The 27,411-nt window shown below is 33.1% G+C and overlaps 1 protein-coding gene across 2 annotated transcripts in view; it reads right to left on the bottom strand.

Moving 5' to 3' along the window:
* Positions 1–27,411, bottom strand: part of LOC126970618 (eye-specific diacylglycerol kinase) — a 315,315-nt gene that overhangs the window by 14,940 nt on the left and 272,964 nt on the right. For both annotated transcript variants that reach the window (XM_050816663.1, XM_050816662.1), the window contains exons 8-12: positions 14,624–14,840; positions 12,209–12,401; positions 12,027–12,129; positions 11,241–11,431; positions 9,326–9,423 (exon numbers count right to left, since the gene is read on the bottom strand). In XM_050816663.1, the coding sequence (XP_050672620.1) occupies positions 9,326–9,423; positions 11,241–11,431; positions 12,027–12,129; positions 12,209–12,401; positions 14,624–14,840 (802 nt within the window). The remainder of the gene's footprint in view (positions 1–9,325; positions 9,424–11,240; positions 11,432–12,026; positions 12,130–12,208; positions 12,402–14,623; positions 14,841–27,411) is intronic.

The raw sequence follows: 27,411 nt of genomic DNA, 5'->3' as shown, positions 1-27,411 counted from the left end.
AGCACTCTACAAAATTCTCACTCTTTTTATACGTTTTACTAGCCGACAGACGTTGTTCTGAACATAATAAATAAAATACTGTTTTTTCCGAATTTGTCAATAATATTTCATAATATCAAGAATTATTTCGTAAAATATGCTTCCTGTTGTTATAATAATGAAATTGTTTCACAGCAGAACTGACAAACTGTGCGTCAATAAATTCTCTCATCGAAAATATAGCCATACAAAACAAATAATGTAAATAAAATTTTATATATAATGATGGGTCTCAAATCGAAATAAAAACTATCCTATCTCTCAAGTTGGACTAAACTGTACTCTATGAAGTAATCCCCATTAAAATCCGTTCATTAGTTTAGGAGTTCACTGGAAACAAACATCAGGACACTGGATTTATATATAATATCCGGACAACCGAGCCTTGTTTGGATTTTTAAGTATGTAAAAAACTTGAACAAAAAAAACGAATAGGACATCTGGATTCGAAGCGGGGTCATCTGCTTTCCGGATCACCCAATGTCCCAATGTGATTTATTATTAATTATGAATTTATTTTGAAACGTATAAGCACACATAACTATACAAATTACTTAAAATAAAACTTACAAAGGAGACAAACAATAAATAAACAAAATCTAAAAGAAAACCTATACTTTACAAAAATGGTCCCAACTCACCATGTTTGCTGGTGTGAAAACCAACGCTGGACTAATAATTTACCTTTGTATTCTAATATTATTGTAGCTGTTTCTTATTAAAACACGGATGAAACTACATTTTTTTTAAATTGAAACCTAGCTAGATCGATTTATCGCCCCTGAAATCCCCTGTATACAAAATTTTGTGAAAATCATTGGAACGGTTTCTGAGGTTCAGATTATATATATATATATAAGAATTGCTCGTTTAAAGAAATAAGGTTAACATATTAGCCTCTACGTACATATCTGTGTATGTTAACAGAATTAATTATTCACCATGACTCTCACCTGCAAGACGCCCAATTCACATGAACATTCGCACACGTATGAAGGACCGAGGATGTTACAATATTTTCAAGACATTGGCTTTAAATTAGTAAAATAAACTAATTATATAATTATAATAATAATAATTAAATAATATAATTAACTAATAACAAAAAACACGTGCGGTAGGAACATAGGTGTTCCTCCCGTCACGCGCCATTTAATTGATGACTGTTTTTGGTATAATTTGAATTAAAAAGTTTAATTGAACGTAATTATAAAATTTCCTCTTCGGAATATAAATACTTTTCTTTTAATATACCTAATAACTTTTATCTTGCAATTTAATCCTTTTTACTCTTTTTCAACTAGAATATATAATAATTCCTCTCTTACATGTAAATTTTTAGGAACCAAAATCATCTAATTTTAGTCATATTTAAAAAAAAGTCATTATGGAGATAAACTGGTGTTAAAAGATTTTTTTTAATGTAGAAAGGTCGTTCTATAGCGTTAATAAGTTAACTGGTTAGGTTCAGGTGGTGTTTTCAAAACCCCATAGTCGTGACACGTATGCCGAAACAATATTATTATTATGATTCCTACATATTATACACATTTCAAGACATTTAAAAGTACTTTCAAATTTCAATTTAAAAGGCATAAAAGGCATTTAGTTTCTCAAAATTGATTCACTTAGAATTTTTTTTGATGTCATTTCTAATAATCTAGATATATCGTTTCGGAAACAAATGGCACTCTGAGAGAGAAGAAGCGGCGCAAGAAACTCTACCAGCATTCTTTTTTGCGCTCTTTTTCAAAAAAAATATACAATATTATACTGTCATTTTATACAATACTAGCGAACCGAACAGACATCCTGTACATACGTCCTACATTTGAAAAATCGGTCCACCCGTAAAGGAGGGTTTTGCCCGTTCACATGGGCAAAATAATTATATATGGACTGAATTGGGAATTTTTACACATTCTCAAATTCACTGGAACACACAAAAAATTCATCAAAATTGGTCCAGCCGTTCAGTTGAGAATATAAACCATTCTCGAATCCACCTGAAGACATACAGGAAATTTGATTAAAATCGGTCCAGCCGTTTAGGGGGAGTTCAGTGACAAACACACGCACAGAAGAAATGTATATAAAAGGATATCTAAAGCTGCTTCAAGCTCAGTAGAAATGTGATAGATATCCCGTTTCAAAACATTATTACAATAGGATGTTAAGACCTAAAACTTGTAATTAGAGGCCCGGTAATATTTATTTTCAATTCCCAAGCAAACAGCAAATTTTTCGTTGCCATTAATTACGTGAACAAACGCGCCACCTACTAATTTCTCGTAATGGCAATGGAGTTGGGTATTACGATGAGAATGTGAAACATTCCTTTTCAAACCCATCTCCCGTTCTTATGCGTGTCCTGAATTAATAAAGACTGTCGAATTACAGTAAATTACGTAGTACTCACGACTCTCATCAGATCGTTATCTTGTTTTATAAAACGTAGGTTTCAGCTTGTGGAATGATTGGGAGCTTCAAATAAAAGGAGTAATCAGGAAATTCAGTGCACGTAGCTTGCTGGGGGTAATCTAATGTGTCGTATATCGAATCAGTAACATCTGATATTGCACTGCAAACATTTTCTATTTCTATAAGCAAGTAGGTGAGACATTTTATATACAACAGCTGTCGAGTTTATGTTCAATGGGTGAATTCTTTATACATTTCATATTTGTACTCAACAAACTTAGATTGAGGATTGGTCTTCGCTGCGCTCTAACTTGATACCGCAGGCGTACTCGCAAAGTGCGGCAAGCCACTCTCGAACAATGTGTGACGTTGACGTGCCACATGTTCTGTTAAACTTTGTTAATAATTGAATCTAAAATGCCCAAGAAATAAGAAAGACACTGGGATCACATATCATCAGTAAATATTTTGTATTTTATTAATTTCAATGTAAAATAACACGAAGCGTATGTTACAAAATTTGAAAGATGCCATTGAGTGCCTACACAAGTATCTAATAGTAGCCGTAATAAAAAAACTATTATTCTTAGGTAGTGCGGTATCTAGTTGGAATGCAGCGGAGACCAATCGTTCATCTAAGTCAACAAACTTACTACAAAATTTAAGGTTAGTAGACATGGCAAAAAAATAAAACAACTATTGATCTGATCGCTAACACACTTCACAGGATATCATGAGGTTATTTGTCTTATCTTTTTGCTACTCTGTCAGGTGTCTTACAGGGCTCCCATTTGGGACCCTTATATTTTAATTTATTTACTAACAATATACTGACAGCTACAAGATTGCTGCATTTTATCAATTCACTGATGATCTTAATTTTTTATGACAAGATAACTCGCGCAAGTCTTAAGTAGACAAAGATATACTTTACCTATGAGTGTATACCATATAAATGCATATGCTCTAAAAAAAGTCATAGTGACCTACCTAATTAGGTATTAGGGACCTGGGCAGGATCTAACTTATTATTTTACACTGAACTGATAATCTAAGAGATTTCATGGCCTAATTGACAAATTTGACAGCAATTTGCGCCATTTAAAAAAGCATGTTGATTCACGAGTGAAATGATCTTGATCCTTTTTTTTGTATTAATATTAATTTCATATAAGTAGGTATAGTATTTTTTTATTATTACAAATACGATCCCAGATTCTATAACTGTAGAAATAAAAATAGGAAATCATAATTCAATAGCAAGTTGTATTTGCTCATAAATGCAGAAGGATGCGATGGCTGGTCCTGTTAGCGAGAGCTCTGCTTGTCATGTAAAATTTTAAAGTAAGTTTTATAAAATACCTTTATTAATTAATAGCGAGTGTGAACAATTTGTTAATTTTATAAATCTGTGTTACACTTCTGGGATTAATTACACAAATTAAATTTGAAAACCAAATTTTTATGAAAGATGCGGGACTCGAACCCGCGACCTCTCGCGTTCCGTGCGAGCGGTCTTCCACTGAGCTAAGCGTTCGAGTGACATTAATCTTATGTCTTGTTCAACTTGCCTGCTGTGGCTTCATCTACAGGATCCACTTTAAAGTCGATAACCTGCTCAATAAAGTATAGTTTATGAACGTGACGTGAACTCGAGGTCGCGGGTTGGAGTCCCGCATCGTTCATATATTTAGTCTTTAAATTTAATTCGTGTTGTGAGAGTGAAATGTGAATTGAAGCATTCCGTATTTATGTAGTCGATAGCCCTTAGTGTTTTTTTCATAACTAAATTTTCTTTTTTCATACTTGTTATTTTACCATGTGAACGGACGGACGAAATATGAATACATAATATCTTTAATTATATATATATAGTATGTGTTGGTTAATGTACCTGCGGTAGGTACTTGCGTTGCATCAATAAAATAAAACAAAATGTAAAATGTGAAATTTCTTGCTGCTTCTCGTTAAATTTCATACATTTTGAAGTGTTGGTATCACCATCAGCTGGAAGACGTCCACTGCTGGAAGAAGGCCTCCCCCAAAGATCTCCACGACAATCTGCCCTCATCCAACATATTCCGGCGATCTTCACCAGACCGTCGGTCCATCTCGTGGGAGGCCTACCAACACTGCGTCTTCCGGTACGTGTAAGTATGCAAGTATGGTACGTAAGTGTTGGTATATGGTAAGATTTTTGTGCTATATGAATCAAGTAAGTACGGTATGTAAGTGTTTGTAAATAAAGTTTTTTGTTCTATATAAATAATTATGCTCTTCTGTTATTACGATCATGTCAACACAAAAACTTAACGATAAATATCTATCTTATAAACCAGTCGTGTGTTTACCCCTTGATATGGCCATCGACCATCTATCTCGTGGGCGATGTCTATTTGTTCATTGATGGCAATCGGCCATATATGGGTCCCTCTTTATAAACAGTTCTACATAGCAAAATTACTAACTCTAAGTTACCTACAATGATCGTGTTATTGCTCAAATACAACGTAGAAAAAAGACTGACACATAAATTATATGTCATTGAAATACTTCGCTTCAAAGAATTTAAAGAAATACTCAACTATTTTGTTGGCGGTACTTTATACTGTTCGTGGGATTTTGGGGCGCGATTATTACAGAACATTACTACTAGCCCAAGAAATCGCCAAAACAGCGCATAGTTGGCACCATTTCTTGACGGTTTATATGTCGCAGGGATATATCCCAAAAGTTTCATTAAATAGCATACGCGGACGCTACCCAAACAAGAATTGTCACGTTTTTTGTCATTTTACGGAACCAATTCTGGTATTTGATCAAATCACTAGACTTGTTTAGAAAAATGATAAAATCCTGTTAATATTTTAACATCTTCTGTGATTTGACCAAATCTCTGTTTTTATCATATCCCTGCGACATATATAAAGCTTATATTTTTACACAAAAATATTATATATCCACGAAATATGAGAAGAAAATTATTTTTTTCATTACATTTCTATTTTTATATACAGTGCGAAAAAAAAAATCACCAGAATACCCCTAACTTTTACAGTTGGAACCAATCTAGATAAAAATTGTACGAAAATTTATTAATTGTACACCAATACTATTTAACAATGTCATAGTTTTGTAAATTGAAAATTTTATAATTCTTGTAATAAATTAAAAATGCTTCTAATTCCGAATTTAAACTATGGCGATCTTGTACGGGAGAGGTAACCTAGCTCCACTCGATTTCTCAAGGCCGTTGGTTCGGTCCCCAGCCTTAAATGTTTTATAAATTTTTGGTTTCAATTTGACTTGAAAATATATACAACTAGCTGACCCGACAGACGTTGTTCTGTACATTAATAAATTAAATACTGTTTTCTATTAATTTGTCAATAATATTTAAGAACATCAAGAATTATTACGTAAAAAATGCTCCCTGTTGTTATAATGAAATTGTTTCACAGCGGAACTGTCCAACCGTAAGTCACTAAATTCTCTCATAGAAAATATGTCCATACAAAAAAAATATTGAAATTAAAAATAATTATGGGTCCTAAATCGAAATGAATACTATCCTATCTCTTAAGTTGGACCATACTGCACTCCATGAAGTAATCCCCATTAAAATCCGTTCATTAGTTTAGGAGCCCATCGCGGACAAACAACGTGTCACGTAATTTATATATATTAAGATTATACAATGTTAACAGCTGATAGTTGACATGTATACAACTCGACCGACTGACTCGTTAACTACAGACTACACTCAAATTTACGATTTGAATGCACGCAGTAATTGGAAAAAATGCTCAAAACGCAATTTGTTCATTTATCTAGAGAGAAATATATATAGCAGTGAGTTGGAACTGTTACAATACAATTTTATGGCAGTGCTATTGAGTAGAAACCGCGTTAACAAAGAGTCTTTATGTCAATCTATATCTATACTAATATTATAAAGAGGAACGATTTGATTGTTTGTTTGTTTGCATTGAAAAGGCTCCGCAACTACTGAACTGCTTTGAATTATTCTTTCACTGTTGGGAAGCTACATTATCCCCGGGTGCTATAGGCTATATTACATTTTCAAAAAATTAGGGATCCCTACTAAAAGTCCAGTAATGTAACCCAAGGTGTAAAAATACGTACGCGAACGACGTCGCGGGGTATCAGCTAGTATAATTATATAAAGAAAATGGTCCTTGTTTGGGGCTCTTTCACGCCTAAACTACTGATCTTATCGACATGAAACTACCACCATTCGATGCGAAATTTATCCAAGATGGTTTATGGTAACAAAGTTTTTCGAATTCCAACGTTCCTTCCTTTATAAATTCGCCCAGCGAAGCGGGCGGGAACTGAATAATAGAATGAAATATTCTATTATTCATTTTTTATAATATCTTATTGAATAAATATAAACAATATAAATGCCTACATACTATCCATTTCAATCTCCACTTGCATAGAATATATTACATATACCTATAATATAGTGTAAAGACGACCTGACATAGTAATAATTAGCTGACCCAACAGACGCTGTTCTGTCAATAGAAGAAAAATGATGTAAGTATTCGGGAATAATGTAATCTAAAGACATCGAAAATGTGTAATTAATGTTAATAAGTGAAAAATGAAACAAAAACTTATTTCTGAATAATGTTATTATATTATGTAGAAATAAAATGATTAGGATTAATATTGTATTTGTGTAAACAGCTTTATCATCGTCAATTTTCTAAAGTATTAAAATGGATGTAGTATGTTATTCTTAACAGATAGATATTTGCCATTGCAGCCTTTTCTGTAGACCTATGATAACATACACAATTCCATTAATACATTATTTTGTTATATCTTACAGCGTTTTCGTTGAAAGCTCCCAGAAGGCTTATTTTTTTCCGACACCTCCAACAAATATCGTGAATTTATACAAATATGTATAAAAATCTTAACAAATATTATACTAAAACCTTCCTCGAGAAGCAGTAGTTTTTCAGTTTATCGCAAAAAGACAGACAAACGTGGCGGAGGACTTTGTTTTATAATAGTAGGTATATGTAGGTCATGGATGACAATTTTGATTTGTTAATGTGTGTTGGTTGAATAGAATAGAATAAAAATTTATTGATAACAAACCACCACCACACAATTATTAAATAACAAACCAGAATGAGTAATAAATTCTTAAAACTAACAAATAAAACCAATTAAATAATATAATTTATAGCTAAAAACGAAAAAGGTGCTGTGCGGCAGTGAATGTCACCAAATGGAGCTAACTCAGTCATAAGCTGCAATGGCGTGGCAATGTAGCACTGGTTTTCAGTAGCCCCAACATTATTGAGTGCTGGAGTAGCAGCGACTAGTAATGTTGAATGAATTGTTAACTATAATAAATGCATTTTTAACCGTGTATTAGTGAAAATAATAGAATTCTAAATAAGAAGGTTACAGGAATGTTATAACTGCTAATTCCTTGACGACTGTCCCGTGTATACATTGCATAAATGTAATGGAATGTCATCGACTGTATTATTTGTATTGCGAATATACAGGGTGTAATCGTTAGGTGTGCACAGGCGATTATTCCGTAACTATTAGAGATATAAAAAAACTTTAAATTGATATAGAAAGTACGTTAACTAATGAGTAAAATGAAATCAATAACTTTTAAAAATTGAAGGAGAAGTATGCAAAATTTTGTTATTAAACACTTCCATACATTTAGTAAGAGATTAGTAGAAAGGTTTTATTTAAGTTATTTTAAAATGTTATTTTAGCTTAGTACTGATATTAAAGAAAACTGTTTATCAACCTAACAAAGTTATAAAACGATCATTTAGTTAAATAATATTTATTTCTTAGTAAGTACAAAATTTTGTATTTGAAGTGATGTCCTTGTTGTGCGATACAATGGACCTTTCTAATACTGCCATACTAAATGAATGGGAGTGTTTAATATCAAAATTTTGCATACAGAAGTAATTTAAAGTAGAAACTTTAATTTAAAAAAAGTTATTGATGTAATTTTACTGATTAGGTAATGTACTTTCTACATATTTTTTTTTTATATCTGTAATAGTTACGGAATAATCGCCTGGTCACACTTAACGATTACACCCGGTACAGATTTTTCCAAGTAAGAAAATTATAGGTTCCGGATAAGTAATCACCAACATATTATATAACTTCCTCAAATCATGTTAAAACTATTATTCCGATCGGTTCAGAAGTTTTCGCAGTAGAATCGAAGGAAACCACCAGTGTTTACCAGTGCACAGGCTCCTTTGCACAGGATGCCGGCTAGATTATGGGTACCACAACGGCGCCTATTTCTGCCGTGAAGCAGTAATGTGTACGCATTACTGTGTTTCGGTCTCAAAGGCGCCGTAGCTAGTGAAATTACTGGGCAAATAAGACTTAACACCATATGTCTCAAGGTGACGAGCGCAGTTGTAGTGTCATTCCGAATTTTTGGAGTTTTTCAAGAATCCGGAGAGGCTCTGCATTGTAATGGACAGGGCGTATCAATTACCATCAGCTGAACGTCCTGCTCGTCTTGTCACTTATTTTCATAAAAAAAAGGAAAAAACCGGCTCTCAAGGCGACAAACCAGGCTATGATAGTGAAATAATGAGGTGTTACATTATTCATTTCCGACATATTATTTTCTTTTTATAGTATGTATATTGTCGAGTATTTAAACGAATTACATTAAAACGTGGATTGATTTGTAGATTCCAATTTCCCAGGTCGCAACAGTAACAACAAAATATACGCGACACGTGTAAGGGGAGCCAGAATACAAAATGGCGTGACAGCTGGCTTATTAGCGCAGAGTAAATAAACGCAAAACACTCACCCGTCTTAGCCAACAACTCCTTGTCGCAGTGGTGACGCTCGTAGTCCGCCATTGTTATGAGATTCACCGCGAACGTGAGCTTGTCCGTTGTGGCAAGGCTGTTAATGTAAAAAAAAAAATTAATAAAATACGTCGGAGAAATTACACAAGACTAACAACACTTAAAAACGATGATAGCTGCAAACCTTAGCGGCCGTTTTCAATAACATAATTATGTCTAGTTACTGATATATTGCTATCACCGTTAAATGACAAAATCTTATCTATCCATAGTTATGTCCCATATAGTTATATTATTAGTTATAGTCCAATGCTATCTGTGGATAGGTTATTGAAATGTAAGTAAACGTAAAACGAAATCTATCGTTTTACGTCTACCTCTAGTAAATCAAACTAAGGATAGATAGGATATTGAAAACGGCCGTAATTCATTTATACGTCTAGATAGACTATGACAGCTGTGAAAACGTCGAAAAAAATTGTGTTTAGAACTAACATATTATATTTAGAGCAATTCACGCACACTAACACAAAGTGTCATATAAATCGCGAGTGTAAGACGTAGCTTGTCACGCACACTAAAGTATTAATTCCTGGTCTGTTTTTATCGGTTGTCTAACAGCAAGAGACTCTATCTAGACGTATTAATTATCTAAGGTGCAAACCGCAACGAAAATATTGAGATAAAATTATATTGCCTAAAAAAATTTTTAAAAACGGTGAAGTGGAATTTGGACTTGCATACGAAGGGCTCCGTATCAGCGCACAAGATGTAACACATACACTATTTAAATATTTTTGTGATACAAACTTATTAATATCAACAGCACCCATTTTGGGGGTTGGCAATAATATATACAATACACACACTTGACTTGATTTCAGTTGTCTTACTAATTCAGTTTATGAGATCTCGTTGTAACCGTAACTACAAATAATGGACGCTGAGTACTATCAATTTTTATGTTTTTATACAACGTTCGAATGATCATGATCTGAAAATAATAAGATAATTAATCAAGAGTCACTTTTATACCGATTTATTCATAAAGATGTAAGAAAAATAATTATTATCAATAATTGTATGATTATGTAGCAAATAGCGGTAAATATCACTAATTAAAATCTAAAAGAAAGACGTAATCACGACAGAAGAGGCTTTTATTTATTCGCATGTTAATTATTTGAGACAGAGATCAAAACAATTTGAGCATATTTAAATAAAATAAGCAAAATCCCTACTCTCATTGAGTAAGGAAAGTTAATTAGAACATATTTTTCTTACATTTGACTTTAATTCCGTTGGGCCGTGGCAACGAAATAATGTAATTTGTACAGAGGTTGGGGAGAGAAAGGAAAATATTTACCTGTGGTGATTTTTTAAAGTTACTCGCGGGAATACAAATGGTTGCTTGTGTAAAATTCATACAATAAGTACATTCAGAAAAAAGGAAGAAATGCCAAATTTTTATCATAGCAATTATTCATTTCGAAATATTAAAAATAATTTTCGCTTCCAAAATATTTTACGCATGAATAGAGCCATATTATTTTTAGTTTATAACATGCGTAGTTTTCTAAAAAATAAGAAATATAGCCCCTTTATTTTAATATTAGTAGATTTACGAAAAATTTTATCATGGATACAAAATATGCGTGGATTAGCGGAAAATAAATAATATTCCCGAGTCAAACAACAATTAATCTTCTCTCCATATGTTTTTTTAAGTTATCTTGTAAGATTCTAAGCAATATTTACTTAATAAAGTAATGGTACACAAATTAACTAACGCGACGTGTCTGGTGTTGTCAGTAAAATCATGAATAAGTATTCTGATTTCCATTTTAATATAAACGAAGAGCGAGAGAGTCTTAAGCGATGTTATCTGCACACATTATAATATTAAATACTTACGGCGCCAATACACGTCCCGGCTTCTTCTTTGCGAGCATGATTGCCTGGTTCAGGATTGAGAGAGTTATTGTCGAAGGTGCCAATCTGCAAGCCTCTCCGTCAACTTGCATCGGGATCACCTTAGTGGTAACAATCTTGGCGTTCTTGCATTGTGTTATACACGTCCCGTGGCCGCCGGCTTGCAGCAGCGGCTGAAATAAAGTACAAAACGGATTTCTAGGCTGGCCATGAATTAATACAGGTATTAAGGGGCTTCTGTTCCACGTGACAGTCATCTGTAATTAATTAAAACGGCTCATTGCTATTTTTAATATACGCTAGAGTTGTACTACGCCACTCAGATACACATAGTTTTTATAATAGTTCGCACAGATTATACAGACTGTTTCTAGTTTTTTTTTTGTAAAAACAGCACTATTTTTCAAACAAGGATACAAGAACGTTGATGAAACTCTAATTACATAAATCAATAGGCAATATTAGCAATTTCACATATATTTTAAAAGTAAGCTTTTTTAAACATTCAAGAAATAATTTGATTGACTCAAAATTCGCTTAAACATCCCTAGCCTACCCTATAATGTTAATGTGTGGAACTTTAAATCTACATTGAATCGGATGGATGATGCGGTGCAATGAATTTTAGCGCGCTCGACTCATTTTGGCGATTATAGTTATACATTATTCACAACTTTAACTGTGGTTGAAAAATAAAACATTCCAAACCGGTTTTATCTCTCTACATATAATGGTATATTTCTATTTAATATACTCTGTGATACCTACCAATTGATATGTGGTTAGTCCTACAACTTCTATAAGGCCGTCTTCAGTAGAGGGTTCAGAAGCGCCGAGTGATTTATTCCACGGATGCGTTCCGCCCCCATAACTAAAATCCAACAAAAATATTAGTCCACAGATTCAAGCAAATATTTGTGCAACCACATAATGATGTAACTTAAATTTACCTTGGAATGTTTAAAAAGACGATAGCATGAACTTTATGTTCCCTCAAGACGGGCGTCAAGTCTTTACCGTCACACTCCAGCGTAACAAAGTCCGCTAAGTCCTTCCATTTTCGTTGCATTAGATCTTTACCTCCAGCCGTACCGTAAAATAACTTGTTCCTTATTCGTGAATTAAATTTCTCCGGATGCGCTTCTAAAAAAATAACGAATAATTTACAACAACGTGAACGAAAATTAAAACATTAACGGCCTTACAAATAAACATTGGCATAAATTTATAGCTAAGAATAAACCAAGAATATGCAAAATGGTGACTTTATCGCTGTCAATACAATGATAATTATGAAGTTTTCCGAATGTCAAGTAGCCTTGCAAATAAACGCGGGAAACGTGATACGTCCGAATAAAATAATCGTAAGCAAAATACCTATATTTTGTATAATTTTATATAGTCTTGGTTTTTGTTCAGGTACAACTTTATGCCAATTTTTTTATAAGGCCGTAATGCTTTATAGACTAACTTACTCAACTCAAATATAAAAATTAGTCGTCGGAATTACAGTATACAGCCACTAGAAGTTTTACTCAATGTTATAAAATCCATAACTAAATAAATACTTGGATCATCCCAGTATTTCAAATTGATGCGGTAATAGTGAAAAGGGGCGGATCCTTATCGATATTTTTTTTTTATTATAATCTACGGAACATTCTAATTAAATTGTTATTGTAATTATAAACCCAATATTAAAATGGCAACACAAAGAGGTATATTCTCTGTAAAATCTTCATTGTCTGTAATTTGTCCTAATTAAAATACATCGATTAAGTATATACTTAATACATTTCACACAGTGCTGTAGTATTTAAACAGGTTTGATTACCATTATTTTTATCACATTTCCGAAAAGTTGAATAATTTTGCAGTATTGTGGACGTTAGTCCACAATTCCTATTCTAGAAGTGAGTGGTTTTATTAAAATGTTTGACGTAAAACGTTTAAAATCACTTCAATACAGGTACTATGACTAATCGACTGACGTCCGTCGAGACGATATCGTCTTGTGTTCGTATCGGGGGAATGACATTTTTAAAAAGATCGAAGTCACCGCCCCCGTTACTTTCTTTTAACTTCTCGGTCGACGTATATTATGATACCTCATATGGCGAAAAAGAATATCAAATATAATAATATAATGATAGATGTTTATATGAAGTAAGGGTAACAGATTAATTTAGAATGTATATTGTATATTCTATTAAAAAGAGCGCAAAAAAAAATACTGGGAGAGTTTCTTGCGCCGCTTCTCTCTCAAAGCGCCATTTGTTTCCGAAGCGGTGGTACTGTTAGAAATGACGGAATTCAGGAATCAATTTTGAGAAAAATAAATGCCTTTTTAATTGAAATTCACTTTAAAATAATTTCAGAATGTAAAATTGCAACGACAGTGTTTCAGTGAAAAGTACCCACCTAATTGTCAATTCAAATCGCATTTAAGTTGTGTCTTATAATAAAGTTATTCATAGACTTGACGTGCTTTGAATCAGTACGAAGCCGACGCATTCTGTAGAGAGTAATTATTTGCGGAGTCCAACGAATTTACCCAAGTTGACTTGATAGTGATTTGTTTTGTAAGCTCCTTCATTGAGGAGTGTGGTGGTATAATCCTATCTCATGCTACATGCAACAAGTTTATTACATTTACTGATTGAAATGCTGTGTGTTATTTAATTTTGATTTTAATTTAACCTCATTAATTTCCCTTTAGTAAAGACGATTTACTAGCAAGGCGGAGATAGAACACTTTCTGAAGTGAAACATCTTTAGAATCGTTGTGATTTTAAACTCGATGAAACGAAAAAGCGGGACGACAGAGGCACCGTTGCTAGCTCTTATTTATAAAACTATTATTTTGGTCACCATGCAAAATTATTATTTTAACAATATGGATATCGTATCCGAGGTTCTCGAGGGTCCAGAGAACGAATTTGGAATCATTTTTTAAATCCAAGATGGCCGCCGTCCAAATTATGACTTCAATAATATGGATATAGTATCCGGGGTTCTCGAGGGTGCAGAGAACCAATTTGAGGTCATTTTTGAAATCCAAGATGTCCGCCGCGCAAAATTATGATTATCGTATCCGGGGTTTTCAAATCTCGAGGGTGCAGAGAACGAAATTGGGAGTATTTTTGAAATGACAGTTTATATGAAGCGACTGTTTATTTTTTAATACTCTTCAATGAGTATTTTTAATCAGGAACTTTTCAGAAGTTTCACTTCTACCGTGTGTGACTTGCATACACACACACACATTTTTTTTTAATCAATACAACATAAAGGCATAGCATAGACAATAGTTTTTACATTCTTCTTATAAACTTTAAAATTATAACTTTTGAAATAGAACTTACCCCTAGCCTCGTGGAACTCGAGGGCAATGTGAGCGTCGACGCCGAAAGAAAAATAATTGTTAACAACGTTTAAAGGCAGATCGGCTTTAGCGTTGCTGGTGTCCTCGCCTGATGCAGCTGTATTCGGTTCCACAGTTAATTGCCATCGATCTAACAGCACTGTATCACTTTCTCCTATGTGCGCTAGTATTTTCGATATCGGCTCATCTTCGTAGCCCTAAAACATAATAAAAAAAGATTATCAAATGTTTATATTTACTTTTCAACACACTGCTCGTAAAGTGTGCCTTATTAAATCGTTCTTAGGGCCATAAGCCGAACTATAACACATACGTGCATAATAATTTTACACTGGTGTACTATAGAATTATCCCTACAGAGTTAAGTTAGTACCTAACTGCAAATTATATGAGAGTAAACAGAGAACTTTCAATTTAACTGGGTAATACAGTTTTTCTTGGTAAAACAAAGAGGTTTTATGCCGCTGAAAATGCATTTACATTTATGGAATAAATAAAAGTGTCATTAAGACGAAACAACTTTTATTATTATCAAATTATTTATAATTCATATTCATTTTTTATAAAATACATGCATTTTATCACTTAAATTATAATTTTGAAGTAGGCTTTGAAGTATCACCTTAAATTTGGCGCGTGCAAAAAGAAAATGCGCGCAATTTCCCATAATAAATATCATATATTGATCGTATCGCATTTGTGGCAGTGTGGTAAGTAATTGTAAAAATGTCAAGTTTTAGTACAGAATTTGAACAATTGATAGATTTAACCTAGCCATAAATACTAAATGCAGCACAAAATGCAAACGAAAGGCGTTATACCTAATACGTGAAATATTTAGAGAAAAGTAATTTAAGCATACATAGGGATATAGTGACAGAGAAAGCGACTTTGTTTTATACTGTGTAGTGATAAGTTTCATTAATAAATTCAATTGTCTACTATTACAACCCTCTTATTACAGGCCAATAGCTTTAAGTTTATAACTTTTAATTTCGTTTCAAATTCATCAGAGTCAACTAAAATAGAAAAGATTTTAACAGTTTTCTTTTATTTCAAGGATTATTCAGACTTTCTTTGTGTAGGTATTGAACGCTATCATATTTCGTTGAATATTCTGGATGGTTTTACTTTTATTCCTATCAGATTATGAACTAACTTTTTACCTGATACACTTGTTTAGACAAAAGGCATAAAAGGAATTAATTTCCTCAAAATTGATTGCTTTAGAATTCTTTTTGATGCATTTCTAACATACTAAATACTACTTCGGAAACAAATGGCGCCCTGAGAGAGAAGAAGGGGCGGAAGAAACTCTCCTAGCATTCTTTTTTTGCACCCTTTTTAATAAAATATACAATATTGTACCGTCATTGCTATTGCTATAAAATAATCATAATCTAGTCACAGGCTAACCGATTATTTAGATATTCAGCTGAGAAGTAGTAGGATTTACAACAGAGCCATTTTTTAATAAAAATTTAAATTTATTTATAGATAATGCGTGAACAGTGGTAGGGGCTTATTATAAAAGTGTATACATTTACCCTTAAAAATATTATGTATATTATGAAGCCTACTAGAATTTGTTATAAGCAATTCGCAAGCGATTCTATTACCGACATTTACCTTGGAAAGTTTAACTTCCACCTCCTTACACCTGATCAGTTAAGGAATGAGTTAAATATCATTACCGGACTATTATCAAAAGATCTGAGTTTGCCCTTGAATAATATTCAGTCCGACCTATCAAAAATCTACCATCTGCTTACCGTTAAAGCGAGAGCCTTAAAGAATTTTATCATTTTTGAAGTTAATATTCCTTTAGTGAAAAGAGACAATTATGATATTTATAAAAGGATTCCCATCCCACTTAAAGCCAATAAAAATATGATTCAATTAGTTCCAATATCAAGTTACGTAGCGATAAATATACAGAAAGATTCCTACGTACCTATGCCAGAAAGAGACAGACAAGCATGTGTTAAATACGATACTGATACATACACATGCCATGAAACAACCTATTTATCAAATGAGATCAGATGAGAATTTGTGTTTGAGAAATCAGTTATTTGTTAACTGATGCGAAGCAACAAATTCTATTTGTCGCAATTCTTGGACAAAATTTAAATACTTATTTATTTTTCTGTTGCAGTCAAGGTACTATAAGAATCATATGTGAGAGTCATGTTACCGCCAGGCAACTTATGATGGCTGGAATTATTACACTAAGCGATGATTGCATAATCAAAGGTGATTCCTTCACACTTTTTCTGCACAGAAAATTATCAAATATAGTTCATCAGTCAGCTGATGTTATAAAAATAGATATTCCACCTATTAATGTTATCATGAACATCTCGATACCATCATTAGCTATCGAGACAATAAATATCACGAACCCTGTATATGTCGACTTAGAGAGGATAAGTCAACAAATAAGAGAGATGAAGGAGTCCGGGAGGATACTTCTGAGGGAGTCCTAGCAGATCGATTATAATACCACGACGTACATCATTACGTGGCTATTTACGTTGCAGGCATTTGCTGTATAGTCACTGTAGTGGTCATCGTCGTTCGGAGCCGGTGGCGCCGCGTCGGGCAGGCGAGGCAGGAGCCTCAGCCGCCCCCGGCTACCGTCGGCTAGTGTTACTGCTGGCCGCCCCCAGAACACGGTATATAGTGTTAGTGAAAGTGTCGCAAATCAGTGTAGTGCCGCGAACGCTAATCAATGTAGTATCGAAATGAGCGATTTAAATAGAAAAAGTGTCAGTGCATTAAAAAGTGCCAATCAGTTACCAATTGCGCGTTATGTTAATAGGAGTACGTCGCCAATCTTTCGTAGAGACATTAGCTCATTGTAATATTAAGTAACACTGTTTAATCATCTTGTAATCAAAATACAATGTTTGTTATTTAAGTCTGTTATCATGTTATGCACTCGCATCACTATCATTCATCTCCCATCTTTCGGCCCGGTAGCATGTACGGGCCAACGCACGTACATTTGTTATTTCAGCACTTTTACGCCACATACATTAACTATGGTCATTTAGACAATCAGTTCGTCATCGGGAATCAATCACGCCGCGCGTAACTCATCAACATATCATTATAGAATCTATCAGTTTATTTTATCTTTTTATCAATATATCATTTATCAACTATCAATATATCAACTATCAAAGACTTTTACTTCTCTCGGACTTATCGTTAAAGGTGTAACTCATACACCCTTATTTGTTAATATTTATAATAATGAAAATCACCATTAAGAGCAAAAATGTGACGATTTCTGTTTAAGGTATATTAAATTTTCATAAATGTACTGACAATAAACAGTCAGACTGAAGAGATTTCGAAGAGTTATAAAAATTATAAGTACAGGACATTATAAAAAACTTGTTTTCACCATTACTTCTTCATTATTGGCCCGAAAGTTTTACTTAGAACAATGTCCATAATAAATAGATATAAGAAATATTGGTAGGGACTATCAAATTGTCACACACAATAACATATTATAGGTTTGGAGACAATTAATATTTATAATATACGAAACACGAGAGTTACTGCCGAATAACTGCTGCGCAGATTGGTAGAATAGTTTGTATATATGCTATGTAATTTTGATTCTGAAATAAATGATGAAAAAAAAACACAGGTTAAATTTAAAAGTACCTGTGTAAGAGGGAAAGAGAGCACAATATCGGCAATACTGTTTCATTGCTATTGGCAATACGTGCCATGGCTTTTAGTCTCAACTTCAATGGTATTTTTTTCATAAAGGATCACTACTAAAATATTACAATTGAAGAAATATTAACATTGTAAAAAACATAGAATATTTGGCCTGAACAAAGACAAGACTACACAGTACATTGTAAACGCAACGGAATATGTACGACTACAAAACAAACAATGCAATTGACATCCCGTAGCAAAACAACAATTGTGCTGTAATGTAGACCTCAATTTGCTCAAAGCTATCGTTTCGTGATAAGAATTCATGTGTGAAATAAGCTAAACTTTATTATGAAGCTCATCTATTGTCAGTTTTCAAAGGGAATTTCAAAATCCGGATGCGGTTATTTAGGTTTAAATAACTTTATTCTCATTAAGACCTATTGTCACTTACATGAGAAATTAACATTTTAACAATTAAAGTAGGTACTTACCTACATACAGTGATAATTAATACAATGTCAGGCAAATAGATAAGACATAAAACAACCCACATATGTTATTGAAACGTTTCATAATTATTGAGTATATGCCTTTGAAGGCTCGCTTTAAAAGAAGTCAATGTTTTGGCATTTCTTATTTCTGAGGGCAGGTTGTTATATTTGTGAACTCCTTCAAAAGTTATTGTATGTTTTCCATAGTTACTTCTCACCATTGGCAGCTCAATATGACTAGCTCTTCGTGTAACAATGCGGTTATTTATTGGTATATTCTTGAAGTCAAATAAACTTAATTCAATTAGGCTTGTTTAAGCCTTTTGAATCATCCCTTACCTTCTCAACAACTCAACAGCCACTCTTTTCAATCAATAGAGTACCTATTTTATAATGGCTGTAATATACAAAACAAATTAGTTAGAAGGTGCTGCATTCAATATATGAATCGTGTTAGTTAAAACCGTTTTAAATATCAAATATTTCATATAAAGTAATGAAGTATATACTGTATAAGTATAGACTATCCTATACTAGCTGACCTGGCAAACGTTGTTTTGCCATATAAATTATATATGTACACCTTCCTTGAACTTCAACGAATCTATTACAAAAGATTTCATTGAGATCGGTCGAATAGTTAAGGAGTTATTAGGGAACATACAAATATACATATAACTCTTTTATATATATGGATTGGATGCAACAACCAGCAGATAAATTGAATGCGTTACGACCATCAAAAATCATTTTTAACCGACTTCAAAAAAGGAGTGGTTCTAAATTCGTCAGTATGTTTTTTGTTTTTTATGTTTGTAACCTCAAAATTACAATAATCGTAACTAGAATTAGATTGTATAAAAATACGCAATTATTTTTATACTTTTTAGTGCATATTGTATCTATTGTTTTGGATTAGCGTTTTTGTAGTCGGTTGTTTTTTTGTTAAAAATTTTTTCTGGTATAAAAAGTTTTACGTGGAAATACAATTTTTAGGAGTAATGTTCGTTGGTGCAATTACCAGAGCCGTTACAATCATCACGGTGCCCCGGTTCGATCCGCGAGTGTACTTTTTTTATGAAAATAAGGGACGAGACGGGCAGGTCTTTCAACTGATGGTAATTGATACGCCTTGGCCATTACAATGCAGTGCCGGTCAGGATTCTTGAAAAACCTAAAAATTCTGAGGGGCACTACAATAATTGCTCTCGTCACCTTGAGACATAAGATGTTAAGTCTCATTTGCTCAGTAGGTTCACTAGCTACGGCGCCCTTCAGACTGAAATACAGTAATGTTTACACATTACTGCTTCACGGCAGAAATATTCGAGCATTGTGGTACCCATAATCTAGCCGGCATCCTGTGCAAAAGAGGCTCTCACTGGTAAAATAGTGAAATACCTTTTTATTTCGTAGCCTTATCTAAGTTTATTTGACACTAACGGGCGTTCCCAATATTCAGTCTATCTTTTACTTGAGATAAAAATCGTAACTATCGTTGACTTTTCTGTCCCAATAAACTTATCGACGGTAACTCACCTTATCCGTACACGCTGTCTGTCAATGGGACGACGTATAGCTTACCTGCGATAGAAGTTTGTATGGAAATTGCAATTCACGCGTCCCAATATAAGGCGATAAGAATGACTTATATTGGCGACAGCTTCAGATTATTGACAGCTAATTACTGACAGTAGAAGGTAGTACTTTATCTCTATCTGTAGATAGTATATTGGGGACGGCCGTAAGTCGACAACGCTCGTTACAAGAGAGTGAACAGATACCATCAGGTGGCGCGAATGTAAGCTCGTTTTACTCCATCGAAATTTCACTCAACTACTAGGTTGCACTGACTCCCCGACCATTCGAACAGTACAAAACCAGAAATGGTTTCCCGAAGCATTTAGAAGAAGCAAATTAAAATAAAATTTATCAAAGCATTCCCGTTTAATATACTACTTATAATATTATTCGTGTTGATAATACTCTGTTCCATTGAACATTCTGAATAAATTGGAATAAATCGCTTATTGGATTCGCGTCCTCGAGTTTATTTGAAACGTTACGTTTGTAAAATTACCCAAGTTCCAGAAACTTTCTGAGCACAATATTATTTGATTGTAAATGGCGATAAATTGTATTGAAATTCAGTACGTTATCGGTAAAGTAGGTCGGAAAAGAAGAGATCATAATGTATATTTAATGAATTCCGTATTCGATTACCTTTTTCACTAAATACTAGGAGTAATTATTGAAATAGGTAAACCTTACTTTTTTAATTTCTTTTATATTTCGAACTGTACTTGATCTACTTTCTGTATAATTAAAAGTTTATGAAGGGTGGATCAGAAAGAGATAATGAGAATAGTTTTAGGTAACGTAGGTGTGTCTATAACTGTACTTCAATACTTTATAAATGTATTGAAACTACATTAGAGTCTAGCAAAACTCTCTAAGAAAAAAGCGATTCACTCGATTGCATGAAACGATCTTCTTATAAAAAACAGAGATAACCGTAATCCACTACGATTTAAGCACAGAACAGTTGGTTTTAAGCAACGGTTCACTTTCAAACTTAGCCGGATTATACTTCGTGGCCAATCGCAATACTTTTGATACTAAATTTCAAAATTTACTCAGGCAGCCCCACCTTCAATAACGTAGTATTTATTTCCTCTATATATAAGCGTTTTGCCATACTGACTCAAGTCAATGCAGCATATGATACTCAACTTTCATATGCCGCATTGGTTAAATGCGGTAGTGATAAAAAGATTCAAATTCTTTGAATTTTTGATTGAATCGTTGACGCGTCATGACATAAAAGCAAATCCGTTCTTCAACGTCTGAATAAATAAACAAACCTATGCCTGCGACTACGTATGCGCGTAATGACACGATATGGAAGATTGTTGGATTTCTCATCTATCTGGTGTTTGCTCTGCAAAAGAGAGCTGTTCGTGCTATATATCAGCTTGGTTGTACGTCTCTTGTTTGTAGCAGTAAGCAAAGAAAAATTAAAAGAAATAAACATTTATGAAAATTTAATATACGTTCACAAAAATCGTCACCTTTTTGCTCTTAATAGTGATTTTCATTATTATAACACTAGAAATAAGGGATTGCTTGTAACTAATTCTAGTAGGCTTCATAAGATACATAATAGCTTAAAGGGTAAATGTATACACTTCTACAATAAAGTCCCAGCCACTGTTCAGGCATTATCTATAAATAAATTCAAATGTTTTATTTAAAAATGGCTCTGTCGTAAATCCTACTACTCCACAGCAAAATATCTAAGTGATCGGACAGCCTGGGACTATATAATGATTATTTTATAGCAATAGCAATGACAGTGCAATATTGTATATTTCATTAAAAGAGCGCAAAAAAGAATGATGGGAAAATTTCTTGCGCCGCTTCTTCTCCCACATGGTGCCATTTGTTTCCAAAGCGGTAGTAGATAGTATCTAGTATATTAAAAATGACATCAAAAATAATTCTAAAGGAATCAATTTTGAGAAAATAAATGCCTTTTATGCCTATTTATTGAATCGGTCACGTGTATAAGTTACGAAAAAAACATTATTTCAGCAATAAAATAATTTGTAATACATGTTATTGTGTTTTCATGAATCTACTTTGAACTTTAAGCGAGAGCTTGCGTAGGTGTCATGGTGACCGGTTATGACGTAACGACTCAGAAATAAATACAAAATATCAAGCGAGCAGTGATGATAATTGAGGCATGACGTCATTGATGTCTCAGTTAAAAAGGCCGATTGTCGTATCCTATACTATTTTTTGAATATCTTATTAATCACAATATTAAAATTGACATGTGGGAGGCTCCTTTGCACAGAATGCCGGCTAGATTATGGGTACCACAACGGCGCCTACTTCTGCCGTGAAGCAGTAATGTGTAAACATTACTATGTTTCGGTATGAAGAGTGCCGTGGCTAGTGAAATTTCTGGGCAAATGAGACTTAACATCTTATGTCTCAAACAGACAAGCGCAATTGTAGAGCCGCTCAGAGTTGTTGTTTATTTAAAGAATCCTGAGCGGCACTGCATTTTAATGGGCAAGGCGTATCAATTACCATCACCTGAACGTCCTGCTTGTCTCGTCCCATATTTTCATAAAAAAAAGTATTCTGTGAAAGTTATTAGCGATATCACAAACATGCATTTCAGTTTTATCACATCCACCTAAAAACAAAACGAGACCTTAAAACTTATATACTCATACATTATTTATTAAAAATCTACTTTAATATTGTAGTTAATGTAAGCAGAGTCCAGAAATTACATTTTTAAAGCACAGTTTCAAAGCTACATACCGCTGAAATGAGTTCACTTAATGAAGTGTTTATTGCCTCAGGCGGATTCGGAATGTTTAGATTTTACGTCGACCACACTTCTAGCTATGTTATATTGTCTGACGCGCGACTTTGTCCACGTAGATTCACTTTTATTGACGATCTGACCATCGATTGTGATTTTATTCAAAAATTCATACATTTTTTTGTGCGAATTTTTTTGAACATAAATAGCTCTAGTAACTATGACATGCGTACTTTTGCCAGAAAAATTTACTTACAAACAGTTTAGGTAGTTTAGTTCACTTCGGAAACACTAGTTTTACTAGCAAACAGCAAATTACGTACTAATATTATAAATGTGAATGTAAGTTTGTTTGTAACGCTTTCACGTCTAAGCCACCGAACCGATTTTGATAAAAGTTAGTATAGAGATAGCTTGAAAAATAATATAGGCTATCTGTAATTGTAAAAAAATAAATGGAGGGGTGGAAATTGCGGATGACAGTTCGTATGAACGGATCACTCATTATCGAAGATAAAACCATGAAACTTTGTATTTAGGCACTTGATAAGAAATAATTTATAAACATTTGTTCAAGCATTTTTGTAACTTTATCCTACATGGGGATGAAATAGGGGATTAATGTTGACAGGGAAATACTATTAAAGACACTGTCCACAATGACAAGGAATATGCACTGTATCATAGAAGAGCGCTGCCAGCAGTGGAAAGAGCAGTTTGTATGTGAATTATTTGAAAAGTATCCTAAAAGATAAAAATTGCACTAAGTAATTATTCAACGCAGACGAAGTCGCAAGTAAACGCTAGTAAATTAGATATCTGTACATGTACTGTGTAAGTATACAATATTTACTTCAATTAAATATATACGGTTCACTTAATTTAATAAATAAAAATAAATAAACTTGATAGTATGGGTCTTACTAGGTGATCGTTAATTTGTTTTGTTTTTCCACCATACATAATTTTACTTAAGAAAACATGTTAAAAGAATATTGATATTTATAAACGGCAGTCAGGATTACCGAGCTCGGCGCACAGGAGATTACTGTTTCCGTTGCTTATTACGTATTCCGATCTAAGCCCAATTGAAACACACGAGGGATCTCTCAAAAGTGGCATCTCAGCGACTAATCCGAGCGTGCACACAGAGATATGCGATTCAAAGCGCGCTTATCTTTATTCGATAGAACTCTCAAAGTGAAATACTCAATAGAATTTTGTACATGTCTGTTTTATTTCTAGAGTAATTCTAAGAATCATTTTTATCGTTAATATTACAATGCAGTGCCGCTCAGGATTCTTGAAAAACCCAAAAATTCTGAGCGGCATTACAATTGCGCTCGTCACCTTGAGACATAAGATGTTTTGCTCATTTGCCCAGTAATTTCACTACCTAAGGCGCCACCGAAACGCAGTAATGTTTACACATTACTGTTTCACGTCAAAAATAGGCGCCGTTGTGGTAGCCATAATCTAGCCGGCATACAGTGCAAATGAGCCTTCCACTGATAAATATATTGTTAACTGACTATAATTATTGTAACAACTTAAAAACTTCTGATTGTTTTTATGGAATTCAAATTTGGAACGCGTTTATTATGTTAGAAATTTCGATCATTTCACATACTTTTTCGACGTTAAATTGTTATAATTATGTTTCTTTTTCCTTATTTATGATATACTAGCTGACCTGGCAAACGTTGTTTTGCCTTATAAATTATATATGTAAACCTTCCTTGAGCTTCAACGAATCTATTACAAAATATTTCATTGAGATCGGTCGAATAGTTAAGGAGTTATTAGGGAACATACAAACATACATTCTCTTTTATATATATTGATTATGTAGATATTAAATTTATGTTGATTCGTATTTTGGTTAACTTTAACTACTCCATTTTTCATCTATAGTTGTTTTCTTCCAATATATAAAATTCTCGTGTCGTGGTGTTTATTACCAAACTTTTCCAAAACAGCAGAACCGCTTTAAATGAAATTTTGTGTGCATATGTCTGAGAATCTAAATGATAAGTGTGACCCCACCCTTGAATACTTTATTTAAATTTTATTGTCAATTTTTACTTTATTATACACCATTGAAAAATACATACAACTTTAAATTTTCACCCTTCTACGATCAACCCCTATTTTTTAATCATGATTTCTATATTATTCTGTTCCATCCGTAATAAGGTTTCAAGATGGTAATCAAGTACAATTATCGGTGGTTATCTTTTTTTAAATATATATTTATTAATAAAAAACAAATTTTACATTGCGGTTTCAAAGCAATAAAAACCACTGAGGTGTGTACAATTGCTAAATTAAGTCTACACAAACTGAGTTAAATTAAAAAATGAAAATAATAGTTCACAATCGTTACAAACTTAGCTTAATTTTACAAATAAAAGTAAAAATACAATTAATAGTTAAGCACGATAAGTTGATCGGTGGTCAGTCAAGTCTTAAAAAGTACTTTTTTAAATTCTGTTTTAAATTAGTCTCAGTCAACGAGTCGGTCATGTCACGTGGCAGTTTATTAATCAGTCTAGGTACTATGTAAGGTGTTGTTCTTTCACCGAACGCATTGGATACCCGAGGCATGTGCAGCCGGTTAAGACTAACAGCGCGCGTATACATTTTAAATTGTACAAGTCTATTTTTATACCCCAAAGATTTTAATTATTGAATTTATTTGATAACTTTAATTGGCAACACAACGTTTGCTGGATCAACTAGTAATTCTGTAATATTCTTAATCCCCACTCTGAATGCTGTTTAATCTTTAAAGGCATGTAAATTCGTACCATCCCCTAGGCATTTACCCTAGTATGTTGCCTCCGTAAAATTTATGAGAGTAGCTTTGAACAACACAGTCAATAATCCACGTACTCTAATTAATCTAACAAAGGTATACTGTGTCGTGTGTAATACGTGTCGATTGTGAAACTATTAAATAATAGTTATTTATGCAACTGTTGTACACACCTTATTACAATAAGGGGTATTAAAACACGAATGTTGGTTATAATAGTATCACATGAGTGTTTTAATATCAACAGTTGCATACAAGACTTTATCTACACCCATAATATGAATTCTCTATAACGATTCTGAAATAGTTAGCTTATTGCTAACATTAAAAAAGCCAGTCCTATTAATAAAAATATCATCCAAAGGAGTATTATTATAAAAACTGATGATATAATGTTGTACTGAATTTCATTGCAACACTTGTTTGTATGATGTAATGGTTATTAGGACATTGGGTGTTTTACGGCCGTTTTCAAGAACTTATCTATCCCTAGTTTAACTTACTAGAGCTAGACATATCTATCGTTTTATGTTTACTTACATTTCAATAACCTATCGAAAGCATTGGAGTATAACTATATTGGACATAACTATGGATAGATAAGATCTTATCATTGAACTGTGACAGCAATGTTGGCAATAAGCTTACTGTTTTAGAATCTTTAATAGGGGATTTAAAACATGACAATAGTATATTATGAGAGTAGTGAGTAAGATGCTCACGAGTTTCATTTATGCACTTTATCAACACAATTGCGAGGAAAAAACAAACATGTAATACATAAATCGTTTAACTAATAAGTATGATAAATGATAGGAAATGGCGCGAAAGTTTTTTTTTTGCACGCGCCAAATGTAAGAACTATATAGCCATACAGCCTACTTCAAAATTATAATTATAATGATAAAATACATATTTTGGATATATAAATGTTTTTTCGTCTTAATTAGGGACACATTTATTTATACCAATAATGTAAATGGATTTTTAGCGGCATAAAACCTCTTTGTTGTTCAAAAAATTAACTGTATTACTCGGTTATATAGAAAATGGTCTGTATATTCTCATATAATTTGCAGTTAGTTACTAATTTAACTTTGTAGGTATAATTCCATTATGAAGTGTGTGTTATAGTTCTGTTTATGGCCCAAAGAACGATATAATATATATGCCTTGATTTGGCCCTCTCTAGTAATGCTAAGTGACAGTTCAATTTGTACAACAATTTATCGATATCGTTGAATAGAGCGCGCGTAAAAATCTACGAATAAAACCAGAGATCTCTCATATCACGTAAAAGTTTTAAAGACAGTGCGCTTTTCTTACTCATCTGGTACTAAAATATATACGTATTTATTATTACAGTGTGAGTATAAGGAAAATTATAATGCTAATGAGTTAATTAAGTAGCTTTTACTCGTAAA

Source organism: Leptidea sinapis, chromosome 21 (assembly GCF_905404315.1).
Source record: "Leptidea sinapis chromosome 21, ilLepSina1.1, whole genome shotgun sequence".
NCBI classification, from domain to species: Eukaryota; Metazoa; Arthropoda; class Insecta; order Lepidoptera; family Pieridae; genus Leptidea; species Leptidea sinapis.
This window is presented reverse-complemented; position numbering and strand designations above follow the sequence as displayed.